At 35.9% G+C, this 22112-nt stretch overlaps 3 protein-coding genes and 1 pseudogene across 3 annotated transcripts; 3 read left to right on the top strand and 1 right to left on the bottom strand.

Moving 5' to 3' along the window:
* The first annotated feature begins 256 nt into the window (after nucleotides 1–256).
* Nucleotides 257–4666, top strand: LOC122279256 (annotated as a pseudogene).
* A 4161-nt stretch (nucleotides 4667–8827) lies between these two features.
* Nucleotides 8828–9187, bottom strand: LOC122279474. Its single transcript, XM_043090155.1, has one exon. It carries the CDS (start codon nucleotides 9185–9187, stop codon nucleotides 8828–8830), a length of 360 nt encoding a protein of 119 aa, XP_042946089.1.
* A 6967-nt stretch (nucleotides 9188–16154) lies between these two features.
* Nucleotides 16155–21016, top strand: LOC122280134 (GDSL esterase/lipase At5g03610-like). The gene is made up of 5 exons (XM_043091118.1): nucleotides 16155–16417; nucleotides 16529–16729; nucleotides 18474–18757; nucleotides 20084–20378; nucleotides 20604–21016. The coding sequence occupies exons 1-5, from the start codon at nucleotides 16357–16359 to the stop codon at nucleotides 20825–20827; spliced, it is 1065 nt and encodes a 354-aa protein (XP_042947052.1). The 5' UTR covers nucleotides 16155–16356; the 3' UTR covers nucleotides 20828–21016.
* Nucleotides 21017–21101: 85 nt separating this feature from the next.
* LOC122279473 lies at nucleotides 21102–22031 on the top strand. The gene has a single exon (XM_043090154.1). The coding sequence runs from the start codon at nucleotides 21102–21104 to the stop codon at nucleotides 22029–22031; it is 930 nt and encodes a 309-aa protein (XP_042946088.1).
* Nucleotides 22032–22112: the final 81 nt, after the last annotated feature.

Genomic DNA, 22112 nt, shown 5'->3' with positions numbered 1-22112 from the left:
ATAATGAATAGATAATGATTAAATTAAAAAATTAAAAAATTTAAATTTAAAATATTATTTTTAAATAATATTTAAATATTAAAATAAGATGAGATGTGACAATGTAAAGCGAAATCAAAATGGGGCTTATTTACTCTTCAGTCACGAATAGTTGGACAGTGACGTCTGATTATAATTGATCAACAAAGGCGGGCGTGCTTCTTTTGAATTTATTCTAACAATAATGCACGTATGACGGACGTTCTCAATCGTCATCCCAATAAATCAGCTAAGCTTCACTTTTTCTTCAACAGTTAAATAATAAACCAGATAATAAACCAGCTATCATTAAGAATGTAGGCATCCAATATCTTCTTCATTGCGGGCTTGTCCACGTATTTTGCATCTACTTCCACCAAAATTTTTCTTCGTGCAACGCTTCACGCTCGGCGCGCTAATTCTCTTATTGTAGCTGTAATGGACACGCAAAAGCTCCTCAGTTCTGTTCTCTGCTGCTTCCTCTTGTCCATGCTCTCAGGTTACAACACCATATTAAGACTACCCGTTTCGTATTTGTCGTCAAAATTGATTAGTACTTCTCGCTAATAATATTCTCTATATGTATATGTACTCGTTGGACTTTTTCCAGGGCGGCAACAAGCGGTGCAAGGAAATCATCATGTACCCTCTAATATTCGTCCGCTAAAGCTCTTCGTCTTTGGAGATTCTTATGTTGACACCGGCAACACCAATAAAACTCAATTCGCGTGGAAATATCCCTATGGCATCACCTTTCCGGGAAAAGCAGTTGTTCGTTTCTCCGATGGCCGTGTCCTCCCCGATTACATTGGTGTGTCCCTCTCTCTAATTAGGATTGTTCATCCGGCCCGGCCCGAAACGGAACAACAATATTCCGACTCGACTCGGTTAATTCTACTATCAAATCTACTATTTCTGAAGCATTGCCCGATACCGATTAACTGACTCGTTTCCCTTTTGGGGTTTTTGCTTTTTCCCCTGTTAGAAATTAAAAAGGAAACTTGTAGAAAGATCTAGATAAAGCTTTAGCCTTCTCGTACGTACGTATGCCACTACAAGAAAAACGAGTTTTTGTGACCAATTTATTGCAATGAAAAGATTATTCACAATTAATTTTGGTTGTGAATAGTCTTTTTATTACAATAAATTGGTCACAAAAATCCATTTTTCTTATAGCACGTGTTGAATGAAGAAAGCAATTTTTTTTAATCTCTCTCTCTCTCTCTCTCTCTCTCTCTCTCTCTCTCTCCATTTTTGAATCCTTTCACCTACTCCTTTCTATCTCTCTCCTCCTCCCCTATAAATACACATTCTCGTTTCCTTCACTCATCAAATCTGGTTCAAATCTGGATGTTGAAATCTGGCAGGGGAGTTGAGAGTATTTGGGGAGAGGATGAGATGTATGGATGTTGAAATTTGGTTCTGAAATCTGTTGGGTTTCTCTTTAGGAGGTTTGGGAGCGGTTAAGACAGTGTTGTTTTCATCTTTGGGGTTGAAGTTGTTGAAGAAGCATCTCCTAGGTTCTGGGTTTTCTCTTGGGTTTCCATTTAGTAGTTGAAAAATTGTCGAAGAAGATGTTATTTTCTCATGGATATTGGGATCAGTTCTTTGATTATTTTTATTTTTATTTTTTTTAATATGGAAAGAAAAATTTAGAATCTTTGACTCCGATTGGTAAATTTCATGAGGGATATTAGAGATCCAGAGCATCCATACTCCTTGGAACATCTCAGTGTTCTTTCGGAGGAATCGATCACCTTTGATGCAAAGCTCGGTAGAAATCTAAAAGCATTTCTATGACTTTCAATTTCAATGGCAGAAGAGTCAACCTAGAACCATCATCAAATTCGGCTAAAAATTAAACAGTACCCGATTAAACATCAAACTGGTTTCGGTTATAACCAATTCTGCTTTTCATCTAAACGGGTCGGGCTTTTTCAGATCGAATCAGATCGGGTTGAAAATTCGGCCTGGTAGGGTTGCCGGCTTTTTCGTACAGCCCTATCTCTAATTTCATCCTAGCTTCTCGTCGTGAAGCAATAATGGACAATTAACATATGCATAATTTGGCTATTTCAGCTTTGATCTGCATATACTGCTATACTATAGGACTTTGGCTAGCTCAATGCTTCATCTGGAGCACAAAATTATGGGAATTCAAGTCAAAATACTATCGGACTATTTTACACTAATTAGATTTCTAATATTATTGTACGTGTTTAATTGTATAAATTAATGCATGCATGCAGCTAAGTTCTTAGGACTCGAGTCTCCGATTCCATATGAAGGGTGGAAATCATCATCATGTGGGATTCCATTGTTGAAATACGGAATGAATTTTGCTTATGGAGGCACGGGTGTATTTGATACTGCTTTCTCCCCAAATATGACAGTCCAGATCGATTTCTTCGAACAGCTTCTCAAAGACAACGTGTTTACCGCTAAAGACCTAGAGAGCTCCGTGTCCTAATTTGTCTGTGTTGCTGGTAATGACTACTCTACCTACATCAGCATGAACGCATCTGCCGAGGTGAGAAGTATTGTACATACCTGCACATAAATATATACTCCTACATATAAACTCCTATATATAATTACTTAACCTAATCTTTCTTGATAACTCCATTGAATATATGTATATATATAATTGAATTATACGTTGAAATTAATCCAACATTATCGTCCCGTTCATTTATACTATAGATGTTCAAGCAAATAGACTAAGAAATTTTACTATATATAAGCAAAGTTGCGTGCTAATTTACGTACGAATACTGATTTTTTCATACTTAAAATTTAAATTAACACCGTTTTCAATAAAATTTACTTTTTGACCAATCACATTGAATTTATGCACAAATTAATACATAATTATGCTTGCAACTAAATTTTTTCATAGACTAATGCATGTTAATGTACGTAACATTATCATCATGCATGCATGTCATGGTACGTGAAGGGTACGTGTCAAATTCAAATCCTCATTCCAGTACGTGTTGATTAATTCACCTCCTATTATTTATTTATTTTTATCCTTGTATAGTTTTGTTTTTTAGAATTTAAACGAAGGAGTACTAAAATAATACAGATTAAAAAAATTCAAAGATAATTAATAATTTAATGATAATTTGAGGGAACCAAATTGTCGATCCAATATTTTTCCTATGTAAGTCTATTAAGTTTTCGATAGTGTCGTTGTTTGAATGTCATAAGAATGGCCCTAGTGGGTGGGTTAGGTGGCAGCAGGAGGTGGGATGCTACGTCCCAATGATTTGTTAATGAAACATAGTGGAAATTAATGTTTATTATCTTGAGTTCCATGATTTATCATTAATCTTGATACCATATTAACAATTAATCTCTATACCATTACTCTTCTTCGTGTGATTCTAGTGCTTCCAACAGAAATGTTTTTACTGGACCGGATTTTTTTATTGCAAAATGACTTTTTTGTGATAAGAAATCCGGTCCAATAAAAAAATTACTACTGTTTTAGTATTTCTTTAAAGAGAAATCATGTTGTCCATATCCCCTTAATCATATATATCATTATCTCTTTAAATATATCTCCTATTATTATAAAATTATTTATCATAATTTACTTACATTCTAATTAATCAATAATTTGATATTACGTAAGCTCGGGGATGATGACATTAATTAAAAGGATGTTAGATATAATTTTTTTAATATTATTATATATGGCATGCAATCAACAACAATATATGTCATGCTAAGTGGTCAACTAAAAAACTATGTTATCAAAAGAGACATTACATATGATTTTAGATTAATTAATTGCTTTCGTATTAATTAATTAATACCAAAAATTAAGTATTAATCAGTAGTGTTGAACCTTATAATCTGAATTAAATTGATCTGTTTTAGGGATTGCAATCTTTCATTACGACAGTAGTCAATCAACTTGAAACGAATTCATGGCTTGGGAGTTAAAAAAATAGCCGTGACGGGTATTGCACCTTTTGGATGTCTCCCTGTTTTGACAGGCCCTGCATCCTCATTCCGACAGTGCAATGAGTATTATAACTCGTTCCTCGGTTTCCACAATCTTCTATTGAACCAAACCGTGGAAAAGCTGAACGTGGAAACAGAGGATTGTCCCTTTTTCATTATTGATCTTTATGCTTCCTTCACGTCCGCCATCAAGAACGAAGGTAACAACCACCTCGATACCATATATATAGTAGGCAAGCTTCCATGAATATTAGTACTTGGTGTGTTTGCTAGCTTGCTCATGCATACAACGTCACTCCTGCCCCTCGAGTGTGAGCCTAATTTTGAATTACTTTGGTTCACTCTCAAAACTCTGCATACAGATTGATTAATCTAATACGTACTCGATATATCTTTTATACGTGTCTGCTGCTTGCAGGAAGTATAAAGTTTGAGAATCCATTGAAGCCATGCTGTTTGCCTAATGTAAGCGGCGACTATTTTGGCTGTGGGAAGGTCGATGAAAATGGAGCCAAGTTATATACACTTTGTGAGAATCCCAAATCCGGATTCTTTTGGGACATAAGTCATCCTTCGCAGGAGGGATGGCGTGCTGTGTATTCAGCTTTGCAAGCCACTCTTGAACAATATTTTCTCCACTAGATCACGATCAGTTCGCCCCCCCCCCCCCCCCCCCCCCCCCCCCAAAAAAAAGAACTATTAATTAAGCAATGCAGGCTTCGTATATTTTCATTGTTCTTACCATTCATGCGTTCGTTAATCATGTGTCTGTACTCCGGCGAGTACAGCTGAGATCATCTTCGTGATTACACATACATGTTTTTTTTTTTTAATTTTTATTTTTGCAAACTTAATATTTATTTATGTTTTCCCAAGGTCGTGGGCTTATATAAATTAATTATATATCCCAATTTCCAAATTCATGGGGAAAAAAAGGTTTTTACGCATCGGCTCGATCGTAAGAGATTTACCTTCCATATTTATAGAGATTCCGAGTTTAAAGACCCTACGTACGTACCCCTTGTGTAAGAAAAGGAATTAGAGAGCTTTGCACAACAACAAATGATCAAAACAGAGCATAGTGAAACAAGAAAGAAAAGAGGCAGAGTCGATAGTGAAAAAGGAGAAAATTTCCTCTATTCTGAATGAATCCAATACAGTAACCTGGTGCGATTATATACACCAAAAATATTCTAACTGACTAAGAAACCAAGCTAATAATATAATGACATCTGTACACTTGAAAATAAAATAGAAAAGAAAAGTATAAAAGGAAAAAAAAAGAAAACTACAGCTTTATATATTACAATTGAAATTAAATGACCTGTAGCTTATTTTTCCATGTATCGTCTAACACCCCCCCACAAGATGGAGAATAGTAATTTACTATTCCCATCTTGGAGAGATGTGAGTGGAGAAGATAAGAGGGCAAGGCTTTAGTGAAGATGTCAGCCAATTGGTTGTTGGAAGAGACATGTGCAGTAGTAATCTGTTCAGCTTGAATTTGGTCTCTAATCAAGTGGCAGTCGAGATCAATATGCTTCGTCCTCTCGTGAAAAACTGGGTTTGCAGCAATATGAAGTGCTGCCTGATTATCACAGAAGAGAAAAACAGCTTGTTTATGGGAAATGCCAAGATCTTGAAGAAGATAACAAAGCCAAGTTAATTCCGTGCATGTGGCAGCCATACTTCTATATTCAGTTTCAGCGGAGGAGCGAGAAACAACTGTTTGTTTCTTGGATTTCCAAGATACCAAGGAATTACCAAGAAATATACAATATCCTGCAGTTGAGCGACTAGAATCCGGACAAGAGGCCCAATCTGAATCACAATAGGCTTTCAGTTGAAAGGTAGATGAAGAAGGAAGGAGAATTCCTTGACCTGGAGCTACTTTGATATACCTTAGAATTCTGTATGTGGCTGCCAGGTGAGAAGAAGATGGACTAGCCATGAACTGACTTAGTAATTGTATAGGTAAACAGAGATCTGGCCGAGAGAAAGTAAGGTACAAGAGCCTCCCAATAAGTCTTCTATAAATACTGGGATTAGAAAGAGGAGTCCCTTCATCCTTGCTAATTTTAAAATTCTGATCAAGAGGGAGTTTGAGGGGTTTACAACCCAACATGCCAGCATCAGCCAATATGTCCAAGGCATATTTCCTTTAGAAAATATGAATTCCCTTAGATGATCTAGCAATTTCCAAGCCTAAAAAATAGCGAAGGCAGCCAAGGTCCTTAATTTTGAATTTTGAATGAAGAAAGGACCGAATGGAATCAACTAAGGCTTGAGAATTGCTAGCCACAAGGATATCATCAAAATAGATTAATAAAGTAAGAAATGAGTGTCCATCATGCTTAGTAAATAAGCTATAGTCATATTTGGACTGAATACACCCAAACTCTAGCAAGGATGAAGTAAGTTTGAAATCCCACTGTCTTGAGGCTTGTTTAAGACCATAAATACTTTTGAGCAGCTTGCAAACTTGGTGGGGCTGACCTTTAGTGTAACCAGGGGGTTTTCTCATATAAATTTCCTCATGCAAATCACCATTTTACCTCAATTAAATCCACTGTTGCTTACTCTGTTAAACTTCCTAATGGGCATTCTGCTCTTGTTATTCACATTGGTGACATTCAACTAACTAATACACTCATCTTACGGGATGTTCTTTGTGTCCCATCATTTTGTTTCAACTTAATTTTGGCAGCTAAGTTGACCCATTCTCTAACTTGCTGCATTTTATTTTTTTTCCCATTACTGTTTCATTCAGGACCTGCTTTCTTGGAAGACGATTGGGAAGGGTGAGCTCAAGCATGGCTTATACCACTTGGTTTGCTCAGAAATTTCACCATCAGCCCTTGCACAGTCTCTGTTAGACCATATATCTCATACTTACAAAATTTCAAATACTTTTTCTCCTGTTGTTAGCACAGTTACTGACCATGACCTATGGCACTGTTGCCTAGGTCACTTATCTGTTCCTAGGCTTAGAATGATTGCTGACCCCATTGTAAGCAAATAAATATCTTCCATTAATGAAAATCCTTGCAGTGTTTGTCCATTAGCCAAATTCCATAGATTACCTTTTAATGACAGCACTCATCTTTCCTCAAGAATCTTTGAACTCATTCACTGTGACTTATGGGGTCCTAGCCTTACCATTGCACATGATGGGTCAAGATATTTCTTGACCATAGTGGATGATTTTTCTCGATCAACCTGGATCTAGTTGTTGGCTCATAAGTCTGAAACTAGAACCTGCATTGAATCATTTCATAATTTGGTGGAAACTCAATTTGGACTCAAGATAAAAATCCTAAGAAGTGATAATGGTGCTGAATTTTCCATGACCGATTTTTTCAATAATAAGGGCATCATCCACCATAGAAGTTGTGTGCAAACTCCTCAACAAAATGGCATTGTTGAGAGGAAGCATCTACATATACTTAATATAGCTCGAGCCTTTCGATTCCACTCCAATTTACCTTTGACATATTGGAGTGAATGTGTACTCACAACCACTTACATAATAAACAGGCTGCCCACCCCTCTTTTACAAAATAAATCCCCCTACGAAATTCTTTTTAAAATACCACCTTCTTATGCCCATATGAGAGTTTTTGGCTCTCTATGTTTTGCAGCCACCTTGTCCCATCCTAGACAAAAATTCGATCCTAGGGGTCGAAGATGTGTGTTTCTTGGATATCCCTTTGGGACCAAAGGTTACAAACTTTTAGATCTCACCACTAATACCATTTTTATTTCTCGGGATGTTATTTTTCATGAGTCCATTTTTCCTTTCCACCAATCCACATCTTCTCTACCTCCCTCCACAGAATGATCACCACTACCAGTTTTTTCATCCACTCCTATTTCCAGCTTTGAATCATTTCCTTCAACTGATTCCACACAACCACATAATTCCAATCCTGAGCAGAACACTGGCAGCACCTCTTCTCCTTCACTGCCCACATTTTTTTCACCATCTCCTCCACCTCTTATCACTCCCCATCAACCCCTTAGAACGTCCACTAGACTCAGGAAAGCTCCAGACTACCTCAAAGATTTTCATTGCCACCATGCTTTGCTACCTCCCCTTGAACAATCGGCTTCCAAGGATGCACCTGTTTTAAATGGTAAGATTTTCCCTCTAAGTCATTATTTATCTTATAGAAAATTTAATCCCTCTTTTCAAGCCTTCACTTCCTCCATTTCTCTCTACATCGAGCCTACATCTTACAAACAGGCCTTGAAGGATCCTGGTTGGTGTCAAGCTATGGAGGCTGAGCTTGAGGCCTTGGAACACAATCAAACCTGGACACTCACAGACTTACCTCAAGGAAAAGAAGCTATTGCTTGTAAGTATGTTTACAAAACTAAATTTAAGTCTGATGAAACTGTAGAGAGCCTTAAAGCTAGATTAGTAGCCAAGGGCTACACACAGCAAGAAGGCATAGATTTTCATGAGACCTTTTCCCCTGTTGCTAAACTTGTTACTGACAGATGCCTCATTGCTGTTGCTGCCACTAAAGGCTGGTTTTTACATCATTTTGATATAAATAATGCCTTCTTAAATGGTGATTTGCATGAGGAAATTTATATGAGAAAACCCCCTGGTTACACTAAAGGTCAGCCCCACCAAGTTTGCAAGCTGCTCAAGAGTATTTATGGTCTTAAACAAGCCTCAAGAAAAAACTTTGGTAACAGATGAGATAGGGTCCATTAACATAATCTGGTCATGAATGGGGGAATATGAGTCATGGAGTCCCATTAAAAATTGTAGAACACAATCCCTCTGATATCGGTCTGAAAGGATTTTCATATTTCCACAAGTTCAGGCAAGTAAAGGATCATAAAGAGAAAGCTCATCCCAAAGTGTCTTAAGTTTGCCATAGTAGGTACTTACAGAATCGTGCTCTTGAAGGAGACTGGAGAGTGACTTCTTAAGCTGAAAAATGCGTGGGCCATTTTGATGTGAGAAGCACTCCTCCAGATTCTTCCAGATGGCTTGAGCATCATCGACGAACACCACACTGGTCTTAATGGATGGACTGATGGAGTTTTGAATCCATGAGACCACCATATCATTACACCTCTCCCATAGATCTAGTAAGGGGTCCAAGGGATTGGTAGGTTGCTGCAAAAAACCAATGATGAAACCAAGCTTATTCTTGGCACAGAGAGCACGACGCATGGCACGAGATCATGTGGCATAATTTTTAGAAGGGAGAAGCTCGGGAACAAGAGTAATGGCTGGGCTATCTCCATGGTCTAAATGAAAAGGGTTGGAGGGATCAGAAAGGTTGAGGTAGCGAGACAGGAGCAAAGCGTCATTGTGGATGGATTTAGGTGAATTTGGTGTTGGGTTAGGGCTAGGTGAATTGGGTGGAGTCTGAAGGTTGAGGTTGATTTTTGCCATCGAAATTACCTCTTCCTTGCTCGTGATACCATGTAAGAAAAGGAATCAGAGAGCTTTGCACAGCAACAAATGATCAAAACAGAGCACAATGAAACAAGAAAGAAAAGAGGCAGAGTCGATGGTGAAGAAGGAGAAAATTTCCTCTATTCTGAATGAATCCAATATAGTGACCTAGTGCGATTATATACACCAAAAATATTCTAATTGACTAACAAACCAAGCTAATAATATAATGACATCTGTACACTTGAAAATAAAACAGAAAAGAAAAGTATAAAAGGAAAAAAAAAAGAAGAGGAAACTACAGCTTTATATATTACAATTGAAATTAAATGACCTGTAACTTATTTTGCCCTGTATCGTCTAACACCTTGAGTGGCCATTCAGATCCTTGATCTTCGGTTTCCCTTTTCAATTGCTTTCAATCACTATCGGGAATCGAACAAATTGACTTGTAATTAATTTTCGACTGATGATCATACAGCTGACGTTCTAGATGTATATATATAAGGTTTGAGAACCCAGTGCCGAAGCTTAGCAGCTTGTTGAGCATGCATTTCGTTCATGATCATATAATAAACATGAGTTAATATTCCTGTACGTGGGAGTGAAAATATGAGTAATGGTGGCGGCTTGTGAGGACCCCTACAGATCAGCATTCTTTTGTGCCGAAATATCGCATCCTATAATCAACACGTACGTAGGAGGGATGGCTTTTGTGTATCTAGATTTGGAAGACACTCGTCTTGAACAACTTTGTTAGTGTTAGAAGAAAGGAAGAATTTATGAAAATTTCTCTAATTCTCATTGAAGGAATTGGGTGTATTTATACATGAAAGTAAGGAAGAAAAAATAGAATAAAATACAATAACTTGAGACAAATTCCTAATGATTTCTTCTGCTGTTATCTTCTTGAAAATGCTCTGCTGTTAGTTGTAACAACTCTGGTGAGTGGCCTCGCTGCTCTGTTTTGATTGTACTACGCGTCCCACCTTCCAGCTGTTTGTGTAAAAGTGAAATTGGGTCTGTTATTTTGATATGCCCCCTCAATGTAGTGGAGTTTCAACTACATTGAGACTCGTTTGAAGACGCTGAAAGTTATCTGCAACCAGCGGGTTTGTCAACACATCCACTATTTGATCATGAGAATTGTAGAAAGAGACTTGTAAGGACTTGGCTGCTACACGATCGATCCCTAACGAAATGGAAATCGATGTCCATATGCTTAGTCTTGGAATGAAAAATTGGGTTGACTGAAAGATAGGTGGCACCTATGTTATTGCACCACAGAGTAGGAGCTTGCGGAAGAGGAATACCAAGGTCACGAAGCATGGTCTGAAGCCAAATAGTTTCGGTAGCTGAAGAGGCAAGGGACTTGTACTCAACTTTAGTTGAGGATCTTGCAACCGTGCTCTGCTTTTTGGAGCTCGACGAGATTAGATGGCAACCGAGATAAATACAAAATCCTCCAGTCGATCTCCTATCATCAGGATAGCCTCCCCAGTCGGCATCAGTGTATGTTTGAAGATGTAGACCATGTTGTGGTTTGAACAGTAACAAAAATTTATAGTTCCTTTGAGATATTGAAGCACCCTTTTTACAGCACTCCAATGAGAATTTTTTGGCTAGTGCATGAATTGACAGATCTTATTCGCTATGAAGGAGATATCTGGTCTTGTTAGAGACAAATACTGGAGCCCACCAATTATAATTCGGTACAAAATCGCATCTTCAAAGTCTGGAGAATCATGTTTTGACAACTTAAGGGAGGCAGCCATTGGAGATGAGATAGGTTTAGCAAAGAGCATGTGACTTCTGGTGAGTAAAGCTTTGATGTACTGCTGTTGTGACAAAATTAACCCAGTCTGACTATGATCAACTTCAACACCAAAGAACTATGAAAGACGTCCTAAATCCTTCATGGGAAAGGCACGACCCAAGTCATGGATGAGGCTGTCAATGGCAGATTGTTAAAATGCTGTGATGACTATGTCATCTACATACACAAGAAAATAAATGTGTACGTTAGAATGCTGCAAAATAAAAAGTGAAGGATTTGCCTTTGAGGCGTTGAAGCCATAATCCAGTAGCCATGAAGATAGTCGAGCAACCAAGCCCTTGGAGCTTGTTTGAGCCCGTAGATAGCTTTGTGTAATTGCAAATGTAATTTGGATGCATGAGATCAACAAAACCCTGAGGTTGCTGCATGTAAACTTCATCAGAAAAATTTCTATGTAAAAATGCATTTTGAATATCAAGTTACCTTAATGGCCAAGCACGAGTAACAAAGATTATTAGTCTCATGGTAGAGGGCTTTACAACGGGACTAAAAGGACAGCTATCGTTGAAACAGATGAATCTTCTAATAGAATTCTTACCAAAAGAAGTGTCCAGGAGCTAGTTAGCCAGGTGAGCCTTTGTTAGTCTTCTTTGCCAGCACTTTATTGAAGAATCTACATTTTCAAAACATTGGGGCTTGCCTTTTTTCTAATGAATAAAACTTATTGATTACCTATCAAAAAGAAAGTATCTAGATTTTCAAATCATTAATCATCTTCTTAACGCTTCGAAGTCTAGTCAGTTGGTTTGGTTGCAAGCGGACCAACTTTAATTTCTTGAATAGAATAATATGAACGGCATAATTTGGTGAAACATAAACATTAAAGAACCTAGTTCGACTTTACATCTTTTTTTTTTTTTATAAGTACGACTTTACATCTCATGAGAATGAGTGTAGAAATCAAACTTGTCTCCTTTGTTTGAGTACAATCATGTAAATAGTTGAGTTGCACCCATGCAATAAGCAAGAAATAGGAACTAGGGAAAAAAAAGAAGGAATTGGATATATAAACCATAGGCCAACAATGATATCTTCCTTTTTTTAAAAATTTTAGAATTCATGATGAGGTCCTTTTTTTTTTTTTTTTCAAATTCGACTTCTGGTACAGGTTGATCCATTAGAGAAGTTGGATCCTGAAGTTGAAGACATTCTTGCGGAGGATTTTGTTGACTCTGTGAGTGGTTGAACCTCTTATCTTAAATTTCATTTTTGTAAATATTAAGTACTTTGTGAGATGATGAGTCTTTCCTAATTCTTGAATTTGGTTAGATTTGCATTATTTTTTCTCCTCATAGTGTATTTTCATGATTGCTCATCTCAAAATGGAAACTAGAGTTTTTAACTTTGGAGGAGTGGACTGCATAAAAATTACATTTTCATATCAATTAGATGGTGGGGTTGATGTGTGGACTTTTCTATATCAGCGAAAGGCCTTTAGGATTAAACGAGGACCACATTTTATTAGAGAATCCGCAAATAAAAATGTTTGGTATGATATCAATCAAAGACCTGGCTACCCTTATCTTCCACATTTTTTCTGGCTGAAGACCTGGGAGATGAGCTTCTGTTGAGTTTCTGAAGCCTTGAATTTACCTTTATGATTTATACTCCATCTCTGATTGAGACCTTTCCATTCGATGCTTCTTATGCCTTTCTTTGTTCTTTTTAAATATTTTTGTAATCAAAGGGAAGGGATTTTGTCACCATTAATGGATATTTCATAGCCTAATTTTGTTGGGCCACCATCTTCTCTAAAGCGGCTGCAAGTTTGGTTGGACCAGTAACAACCTTAACCGGAACTCTCACTGAATTTTGGTCGGCATTTATATTTTCTCGTTTTAAATATTTACAACCCAGGCCACTGCATTTGCAACTCTTTTTCTTTTGTTCGATAAAGCATCTTTTATGTTTTACTTTCATGTTATAATGCCACGGTTGGCAGAATACCGCGTGGTTTAATTGGTTTAAAGAATTAGACAACGTTGAGGTTTTTACCTTAGTTTTCACAGATTAGATTACCTTAGTTTTTACCTTAGTTTTGCAATTACCAGACTTCCATTTTTTTAAAACGCAAGTGCTAATTTCTATTTATTTACCAAGACATTGTACAGAGGTCTCTCTCCCCTCTCTCTCCCCCCCCCCCCAAAAAAAAAGAAAAAAAAGAAAAAAAAAATTCGAAACTAAACAAAAAGAAAAAGACTAACAGACGGGTCAAATATTATTACAGCTTGGTCCAACGAAAACAAGCAAAAAGAATTTTCCTACTTTCATTGTACACCGAGGGTGTCTTCGTTGCTGCAACTTGTGGTCTTTATCCGTTCTCATCAAATTAGATGGGACAATACATATGACCCCAGGAAAACGAGTTGAAATTGATAGTCGTTGGCGTCGATCGATCGGTCATTCCCAGTACAGCTGGAACTATTAGATATATAATTTGAGAGTTTTTCTAAGTACAAGTGAATCTGCGTACTAATATTGATATCTTTATATTTAAAATTTAAATTGATATTATTTTTAATAAAATTTAATTTCTGACAAATCACATTAAATGAATGCATGTATTGGTATACAAAATTACTTACAATTAAATTTTTTCATAATTTGGTTGTTCACTTTCGTAGTAGCAGCTTTTTCCTGTAAGCTGGGTGATAGAATTACAACTCTATTAGTTACATAATGAGATGAGATGTTAAATCTATGAATAATAGTGAGATAATTTGTAATTAATATTGAAATAGTTAGAGTTAAGATATTTTATAGAATTTTAAAAAATGAGAGAAAAATATTATAGAATTTTTTAATATAATTTTTATTTTTGTGATTTGAAAATATTAAGTTGTTTTTTATATTATATTTAAAAGTTTAGAAAAGTTGTATAATGATTAGATAATGATTAAATTAAAAAATTAAAAAATTTAAATTAAAAATATTATTTTTAAATAATATTTAAATATTAAGATAAGATGAGATGTGACTAATGTAAAGCGAAATCGAAATGGGGTGGCCTTATTTATTCTTCAGTCACGAATAGTTGGATAGTGACGCTGATTATAATTGATCAACAAAGGCGGGCGTGCTCTGATTATAATTGATCAACAAAGGCGACGTGCTTCTTTTGAATTTAGAGAACTGATATTTGCAGTCGTGATTGTGTAAGTGCCGTGCAGTCTCTTTGAAAAAAGTGAATTAATACAAGACCTACATGAAAAAAAACTAACTTTTTTAATCGTGGACCCCACTCTTTTTCAAAGCGACTGTGTGGCGTTTACACACTTCACGACTGTATATATCATTACTCTTAAATTTATTCTAACAATAATACATGTATAATGGACGTTCTCAATCATCATTCCAATAAATCGAGTATTGCTATTCATAAGGCCCATACACCACACATTTCATTTTTTTGTTTTGTTTTTGAATTTATTCCTTTTAAATTAATTCAATTTTTCTATTCATTATTTATATATCAAATATTTAATAAAAGAAAAAAAATTAAAAAAATTAAAAAAATGAATGGTGTGTGGTGTAGGGGATTATGCTTAGAATTTTTCCAGAAAATCGATAGATCCACCGACACATTCCACCAAGACAGTCATTTGTTTTTATAAATTTTTTAATCCACTTCAATATTTAAAAAAAATTACAAAATTATTAAAAAATATTTACTTAATCATTAAATAAAAGTAAAAAAATAGTCGGAAGAGTGATGTCTCGGTAGAAGTAGTATTTTTCAAAATATAAACCGTACTTTCAAACTGGGTTGATAAAAATTTGTTGGTGAAAGTATACAACAATGTAATAAAAATGACAATAAAGTTAAAATTGAAATGAAACCAGTTTGGACCGAGATAGAGACATCTCATTTTTTTTAAGGAGATTTAAGCCTTTTGCAATGTATAAAGTCCCAAATTCACGGGTATGGCAGAACTCTTTTTGACTTGACTCCTCCATGATACAACAGCCTAACTGATCATCGTATAGTCCAAACCAACTCTGTATAAGTAGTTGAGCCCAAAGTTCCATTCAAAGAACACCCTCTCTACTGTCTGGAAAATATCTAAAAAATATACAAACAATTTTCCTTTCTCTTTTTCACCAAAGAAAAAAAAAATACTACTTTCTACTTTAGAATATTACTATCCAATAATCACACACACTGGACGCCAACCTCCATTTTTTAAATATAAAAAGAAGGTAGATCAGTCGTAGACGTTATACACATGCAGATATAAATACTCGCCAATCAAAAGAATAGACACCCAATTAATATAGAAAAGAAAACGGCTTCCGAGATTAATACAATAATAGCCGATAAGCAATAAAGTGACAAAGTTGAAGAGAAAGAAATCGAACTGCTTGGTTTAAAAGAAAGAGGCTACGGTTTAGCCGTTTAAAAGCTTATTTAGCAACTGAAACATAAGCCCAATTAATGATAAATTATTGGAAAAAAAAACGATCAACTCCACAATAAACAAACACTCCTTAATGACCATTCTCAATATCAAATGCCACCATAATACAAAAAACGTTGCCACCGTACGTAATAACAAAATCTATTTATTTAAAAAATACCAACAAAATTTATTCTGGATTTGAGAACATTCGTAAGGCCGGCTAGGGAGCAATATTCCATATATATTAAAAAAAGAAGTGCACTGTAATTAATTTTCATAGCTTAATACACATGAACACGTACATCATGTGGAATGGAATGTGGATATAATAACTTATCATCAGCCACGGGGCCATTCATGTGTGACTATCTATCATTATCAATAGATATTTATAATTCTTTTACTTAGGAGTCATACATTACACGTATATAGATTAGAACAACTTTTTTTTTTCTTTCTTCTATCTATAAAAACACAATCTAATGTTCCACGTCAAGTCACATTAGTTGATAGATTTATTTTTATATAATCCCTTTTAGCTAAATTATTTTCCTATATTGTGGTACCACCTATCATTAAGAAAGTAGGCATCCAATATCTTCTTCATTGCGGGCTTGTCCACATATTTTGCATCTACTTCCACCAAAATTTGTCTTCGTGCAACGCTTCACGTTCGCCGCGCTAATTCTCTTCTTGTAGCTGTAATGGATACGCAAAAGCTCATCAGTTCTGTTCTCTGCTGCTTCCTCTTGTCCATGCTCTCAGGTTACAACACCATATTTAGACTGCCCGTTTCTTATTTGTCATCAAAATTGACCAGTACTTCTTGCTAATAATATTCTCTATATGTATATGTACTCGTTGGACTTTTTCCAGGGCGGCAACAAACGGTGCAAGGAAATCATCATATACCCTCTAATATTCGTCCGCTAAAGCTCTTCATCTTTGGAGATTCTTATGTTGACACCGGCAACACCAATAAAACTCAAGTCGCGTGGAAATATCCCTATGGCATCACCTTTCCGGGAAAAGCAGTTGGTCGTTTCTCTGATGGCTGTGTCCTCTCCGATTACATTGGTGTGTCCCTCTCTCTAATTAGGACTCTTCATCCGGCCTGGCCCGAAACGGAACAACAATTTTCCGACCCGACCTGGTTAATTCCACTACCGAATCTACCATTTACGAACCATTGCCCGATACCGATTAACTAACTCGTTTTCCTTTTGGGTTTTCCGCTTTTTCCCCTATCAAAAACTAAAAATGAAACTTGTAGAAAGATCTAGATAAAGCTTTAGCCTTCTCGTGCTGAATAAAGAAAGTGATTTTTTTTTTTTAAATATCTCTCTCTCTCTCTCTCTCTCTCTCACACACACACATTGAATCTGCCATTTTTGAATCATTTCACCTACTCCTTTCTATCTCTCTCCTCCTCCCCTATAAATACAAATTCTCATTTCCTTCTCTCATCGAATCTGGTTCAAATTTGGATGTTGATGTTGAAATTTGGCAGGGGAGTTGAGAGTAGTGTTTTAAATACCATACCATACCAGCCGGTAGGACCGGTATATGCTGTACCGGCCACTGGTCCGGTACATGTATTTTACCTGTTTTGTACCGGTCAAAATACTGGCAGTACCGGCCAATATTTCAGCCTGTATCGACTAGTATTTCGGTCTTTACGTTTTTCTTTTTCATTTCTTCATACTACAAGTTCATTTTTTACCTCAAATTCAGACCAAATTATTTATAATTTATATATACATATGTATTTATGTATAATTTATTCATATATAGACTATTATTTTGGAATATAATTTATATATATATTTATATGTAAAATTATTCATATATCGACTATCTCGAAATGGTACACGAAACGGTACCGATACCAAAATATTTCGTTTCAATACTTTGACCGGTACAACATCCGTACAGTATTCAAAGCATTGGTTGAGAGTATTTGGGGAGAGGATGAGATGTATGGATGTTGAAATTTGGTTCTGAAATCTGTTGGGTTTCTCTTCAGGAGGTTTGGGAGCGGTTAAGACAGTGTTGTTTTCATCTTTGGGGTTGAAGTTGTCGAAGAAGCGTCGCCTAGGTTTTGGATTTTCTCTTGGGTTTCCATTTAGTAGCTGAAAAATTGTCGAAGAGGAAGTCGTTTTCTCTTGGATATTGGGATCAATTCTTTGATTTTTTTTATATGGAAAGAAAATTTTGGAATCTTTGACTTTGATTAGTAAATTTTGTGAGGGATATTAGAGATCCAAAGCATCCATACTCCTTGGAACATCTCAGTGTTCTTTTGGAGGAATCGATCACCGTTGATGTGAAGCTTGGTAGAAATATGTAAGCATTTCTATGACTTTCAATTTCAATGGCAGAAGAGTCAACCCAGAACTATCATCAAATTCGGCTAAATATTAAACGAGTATTGGGTATTACCTGATTAAACATCAAACGGGTTTCGGTTATGACCGATTCTGCTTTTCATCTAAATGGGTTGTGCTTTTCGGGTTGGGTCGGGTCGGGTCGGGTTGAAAATTCAGCCGGGTAGGGTTGCTTGCTTTTTCGTACAGCCCTATCTCTAATTTCATCCTAGCTTTTCGTCGTGAAGCAATAATGGACAATTAACATATGCATAATTTGGCTATTTCAACTTTGATCTGCATATACTGCTATACTATAGGACTTTGGCTAGCTCAATGCTTCATCTGGAGCACAAAATTATGGGAATTCAAGTCAAAATACTATCGGACTATTTTATACTAATTAGATTTCTAATATTATTGTGTTTAATTGTATAAATTATGCATGCATGCAGCTAAGTTCTTAGGACTCGAGTCTTCGATTCCATATGAAGGGTGGAAATCGTCATCATGTGGGATTCCATTGTTGAAATACGGAATGAATTTTGCTTATGGAGGCACGGGTGTCTTCGATACTGTTACCCCCGGCCCAAAAATGACAGTCCAGATCGATTACTTCGAACAGCTTCTCAAAGACAATGTGTTTACCGCTAAAGACCTAGAGAGCTCCGTGTCCTTAGTCAGTCTCGCTGGAAATGACTACTTTACCTACCTTACCACGAACGTCGCATCTGCCGAGGTGAGAAGTATTCGACATACCTGCACATAAATATATACTCGTACATATAAACTCCTATATATAATTACTTAACCTAATCTTTCTTGATAACTCCATTGAATATATGTATATAATTAAATTATACGTTGAAATTAATCCAACATTATCGTCTCGTTCATTTATGTTTTAGATGATCAAGCAAATAGCTAGACTAATGCATGTTAATGTACGTAACATTATCATCATGCATGCATGTCATGGTACGTGAAGGGTACGTGTCAAATTCAAATTCTCATTCCAGTACGTGTTGATTAATTCACCTCCTTTTATTTATTTATTTATTTTCCTTGTATGGTACTTTTATTTTTTAGAATCTAAACGAAGAAGTACTAAAATAATACAGATTAAAAAACTTCAAAGATAATTAATAATATAATGATAATTTGAGGGAACCAAATAGTCGATCCAATATTTTTCCTATGTAAGTCTATTAAGTTTTCGATAGTGTCGTTGTTTGAATGTCATAACACTACAAGAGAAGTGAGTTTTTGTGACCAAACTTTAGTGATCAAAAGGACTATTTCCTACGAAAACCGTGGGAACTAGTCATTTTGGTCATTAAATTTTGGTCACAAAAGCCCGCTTTTCTTGTAGTGTAAGAATGGCCCTAGTGGGTGGGTTAGGTGGCAGCAGGTGGTGGGATCCTACATCCCAATGATTTGTTAATGAAACATAGTGGAAATTAATGTTTATTATCTTGAGTTCCATGATTTATCATTAATCTTGATACCATATTAACAATTAATCTCTATACCATTACTCTTCTTCGTGTGATTCTAGTGCTTCCAACAGAAATGTTTTTACTGGACCGGATTTTTTATTGCAAAATGACTTTTTTGTGATAAGAAATCCGGTCCAATAAAAACATTAATACTGTTTTAGTATTTCTTTAAAGAGAAGTCATGTTGTCCATATCCCCTTAATTAATCATATATATCATTATCTCTTTAAATATATCTCCTATTATTATAAAATTATTTATCATTATTTATAACTTACATTCTAATTAATCAATAATTTGATATTACGTAAGCTCGGGGATGATGACATTAATTAAAAGGATGTTAGATATATATATTTTTAATATTATTATATATGGCATGCAATCAACAACAATATATGTCATGCTAAGTGGTCAACTAAAAAACTATGTTATCAAAAGAGACATTACATATGATTTTAGATTAATTAATTGCTTTTGTATTAATTAATTAATACCAAAAAGTTAAGTATTAATTAATTAGTAGTGTTGAACCTTATAATCTGAATTAAATTGATCTGTTTTAGGGATTGCAATCTTTCATTACGACAGTGGTCAATCAACTTGCCATCAACTTGAAACGAATTCATGGCTTGGGTGTTAAAAAAATAGCCGTGACATTTATAGAGCCTTTTGGATGTCTCCCTATTTTCACAGGCACATCCTCATTCCGGCAGTGCAATGAGACGTATAACTCGTTCGCCAGTTTCCACAATCTTCTATTGAACCAAACAGTGGAAAAGCTGAACAAGGAAACAAAGGATTCTCCCTTTTTCATTATTGATCTTTATGCTTCGTTCAGGTCCACCATCAAGAAAAAAGGTAACAATTAACCACCTCGATACCATATATATAGTAGGCAAGCTTCCATGAATATTAGTACTTGGTGTGTTTGCTAGCTTGCTCATGCATACAACGTCACTCCTGCCCCTCGAGTGTGAGCCTAATTTTGAATTACTTTGGTTCACTCTCAAAACTCTGCATACTGCAGATTGATTAATCTAGTACGTACTCGATATATCTTTTATACGTGTGTGCCGCTTGCAGGAAGTATTAAGTTTGAGAACCCATTGAAGCCGTGCTGTTTGCCTACTGTAAGCGGCGACTATTTAGCCTGTGGGAGGGTAGATGAAAATGGAGCCAAGTTATATACACTTTGTGAGAATCCCAAATCAGGATTCTTTTGGGACTCATTTCATCCTTCGCAGGAGGGATGGCGTGCTGTGTATTCAGCTTTGCAAGCCACTCTTGAACAATATTTTCTCCACTAGATCACGATCTAATAAGTTTTACAATATAGAAGTTTTACACGTGTACATAGAAAGACAGTTAACTTACTAGTATTGTATTTTGCTTAATGGGTTTGGGAACAGCTTTACAGCTTTGTATATAAAGCGTCTGTAATCACATTTTTAATACATATGGTAGAATATTTTTACTCTGGAAATTAGATTTCTTAACATGGTATCAGAAGAAATTAGGGTTTCTTTCTAATTTCCTCTTTCGTTCAGCTTTTCTCTTTTGATCATCTTTCTCCTTTCAATCATGGCTAATACTGATAATAGTTCCAATACTTCCACTGATAATGTTGAGTCTGATCCACGAAGTCCATATTTCCTCACAAATGTTGATCATCCTGGAGTGCTTTTGGTGAGTGAGAAATTAAGAAACAATAATTACTATTCGTTGTCCCGTTTCATGTTCTTATCATTGAAGGTGTGGAATAAACTTGGATTCATTGATGGATTCATTCCTGTTCCAGACAAGGCTGTTGCTCTGTTTCCTTCTTGGAGTAAATGTGAAACCATTGTGTTGTCTTGGTTACTTAATCCCTTGACTTCGAAGATGGCTCAGAGTGTAATCTATGTTGATTCCTCTTGTGCAATGTGGCTTGAGCTGAAAGAACATTTTTCACAAGGTAACGGACCTCAGATATTTGAATTGCAAACTGCTATTGCTACATTACGCCAAGAGAAGAATGACGTTAGCACATATTTCACAGATTCAAAGGTACTATGGGATGAACTTTTGAATTATCAACCCTTACTTGTCTGTCATTGTCATGGTTGTACATGCAATTCTTCAAAGATGTTTGCTCAAAATTATCACCAGACCTATGTCATGACTTTTCTCATGGGGCTCAATGATGTTTTTGATAATGTGAGAGGTCAAATCTTGATGATGGATCCTTTACCTTCTATTAACATGGCATTTTCTCTTGTTATACAAGAAGAGAGGCAGCGACTTGTTAGTCATCGTAATTCTTCTTTTGCCTCTGTTGAATCTGTTGCTTTGGTTGCTAAATCTGAGAATTCCTTTAAGAATTTTAAAGGAAATGCACGTAGCAGACTTCTTTGTAGCCATTGTGGACTTGCTGGACATATTGTTGACAAATATTTTAAATTGCATGGATATCCCCCTAACTATAAGTTTAGGGATAAGTCCAAAACTGGATTTGTTAATTCTGTTCAATAGTCCTCTATGGTTGCTGATAATTCATCCACAACTTTGCCTATCACTGTGGATCAATATCAACAATTGCTAGCTTTACTCCAA

This window comes from Carya illinoinensis, chromosome 10 (genome assembly GCF_018687715.1).
Source record: "Carya illinoinensis cultivar Pawnee chromosome 10, C.illinoinensisPawnee_v1, whole genome shotgun sequence".
Lineage (NCBI taxonomy): Eukaryota > Viridiplantae > Streptophyta > Magnoliopsida > Fagales > Juglandaceae > Carya > Carya illinoinensis.
The sequence above is the reverse complement of the archived record's forward strand: the minus strand, read 5'-3'. Positions and strand labels throughout refer to the sequence as shown.

Coding starts and splice junctions, on each gene's coding strand:
- LOC122279474 (XM_043090155.1), bottom strand. CDS start 9,187: ATGCGTCGTGCTCTCTGTGCCAAGAATAAGCTTGGTTTCATCATTGGT.
- LOC122280134 (XM_043091118.1), top strand. CDS start 16,357: ATGGATACGCAAAAGCTCATCAGTTCTGTTCTCTGCTGCTTCCTCTTG. Junction 16,418..16,528: donor CCTCTTGTCCATGCTCTCAG/GTTACAACACCA, acceptor GACTTTTTCCAG/GGCGGCAACAAACGGTGCAA. Junction 16,730..18,473: donor TGTCCTCTCCGATTACATTG/GTGTGTCCCTCT, acceptor GCATGCATGCAG/CTAAGTTCTTAGGACTCGAG.
- LOC122279473 (XM_043090154.1), top strand. CDS start 21,102: ATGGCTAATACTGATAATAGTTCCAATACTTCCACTGATAATGTTGAG.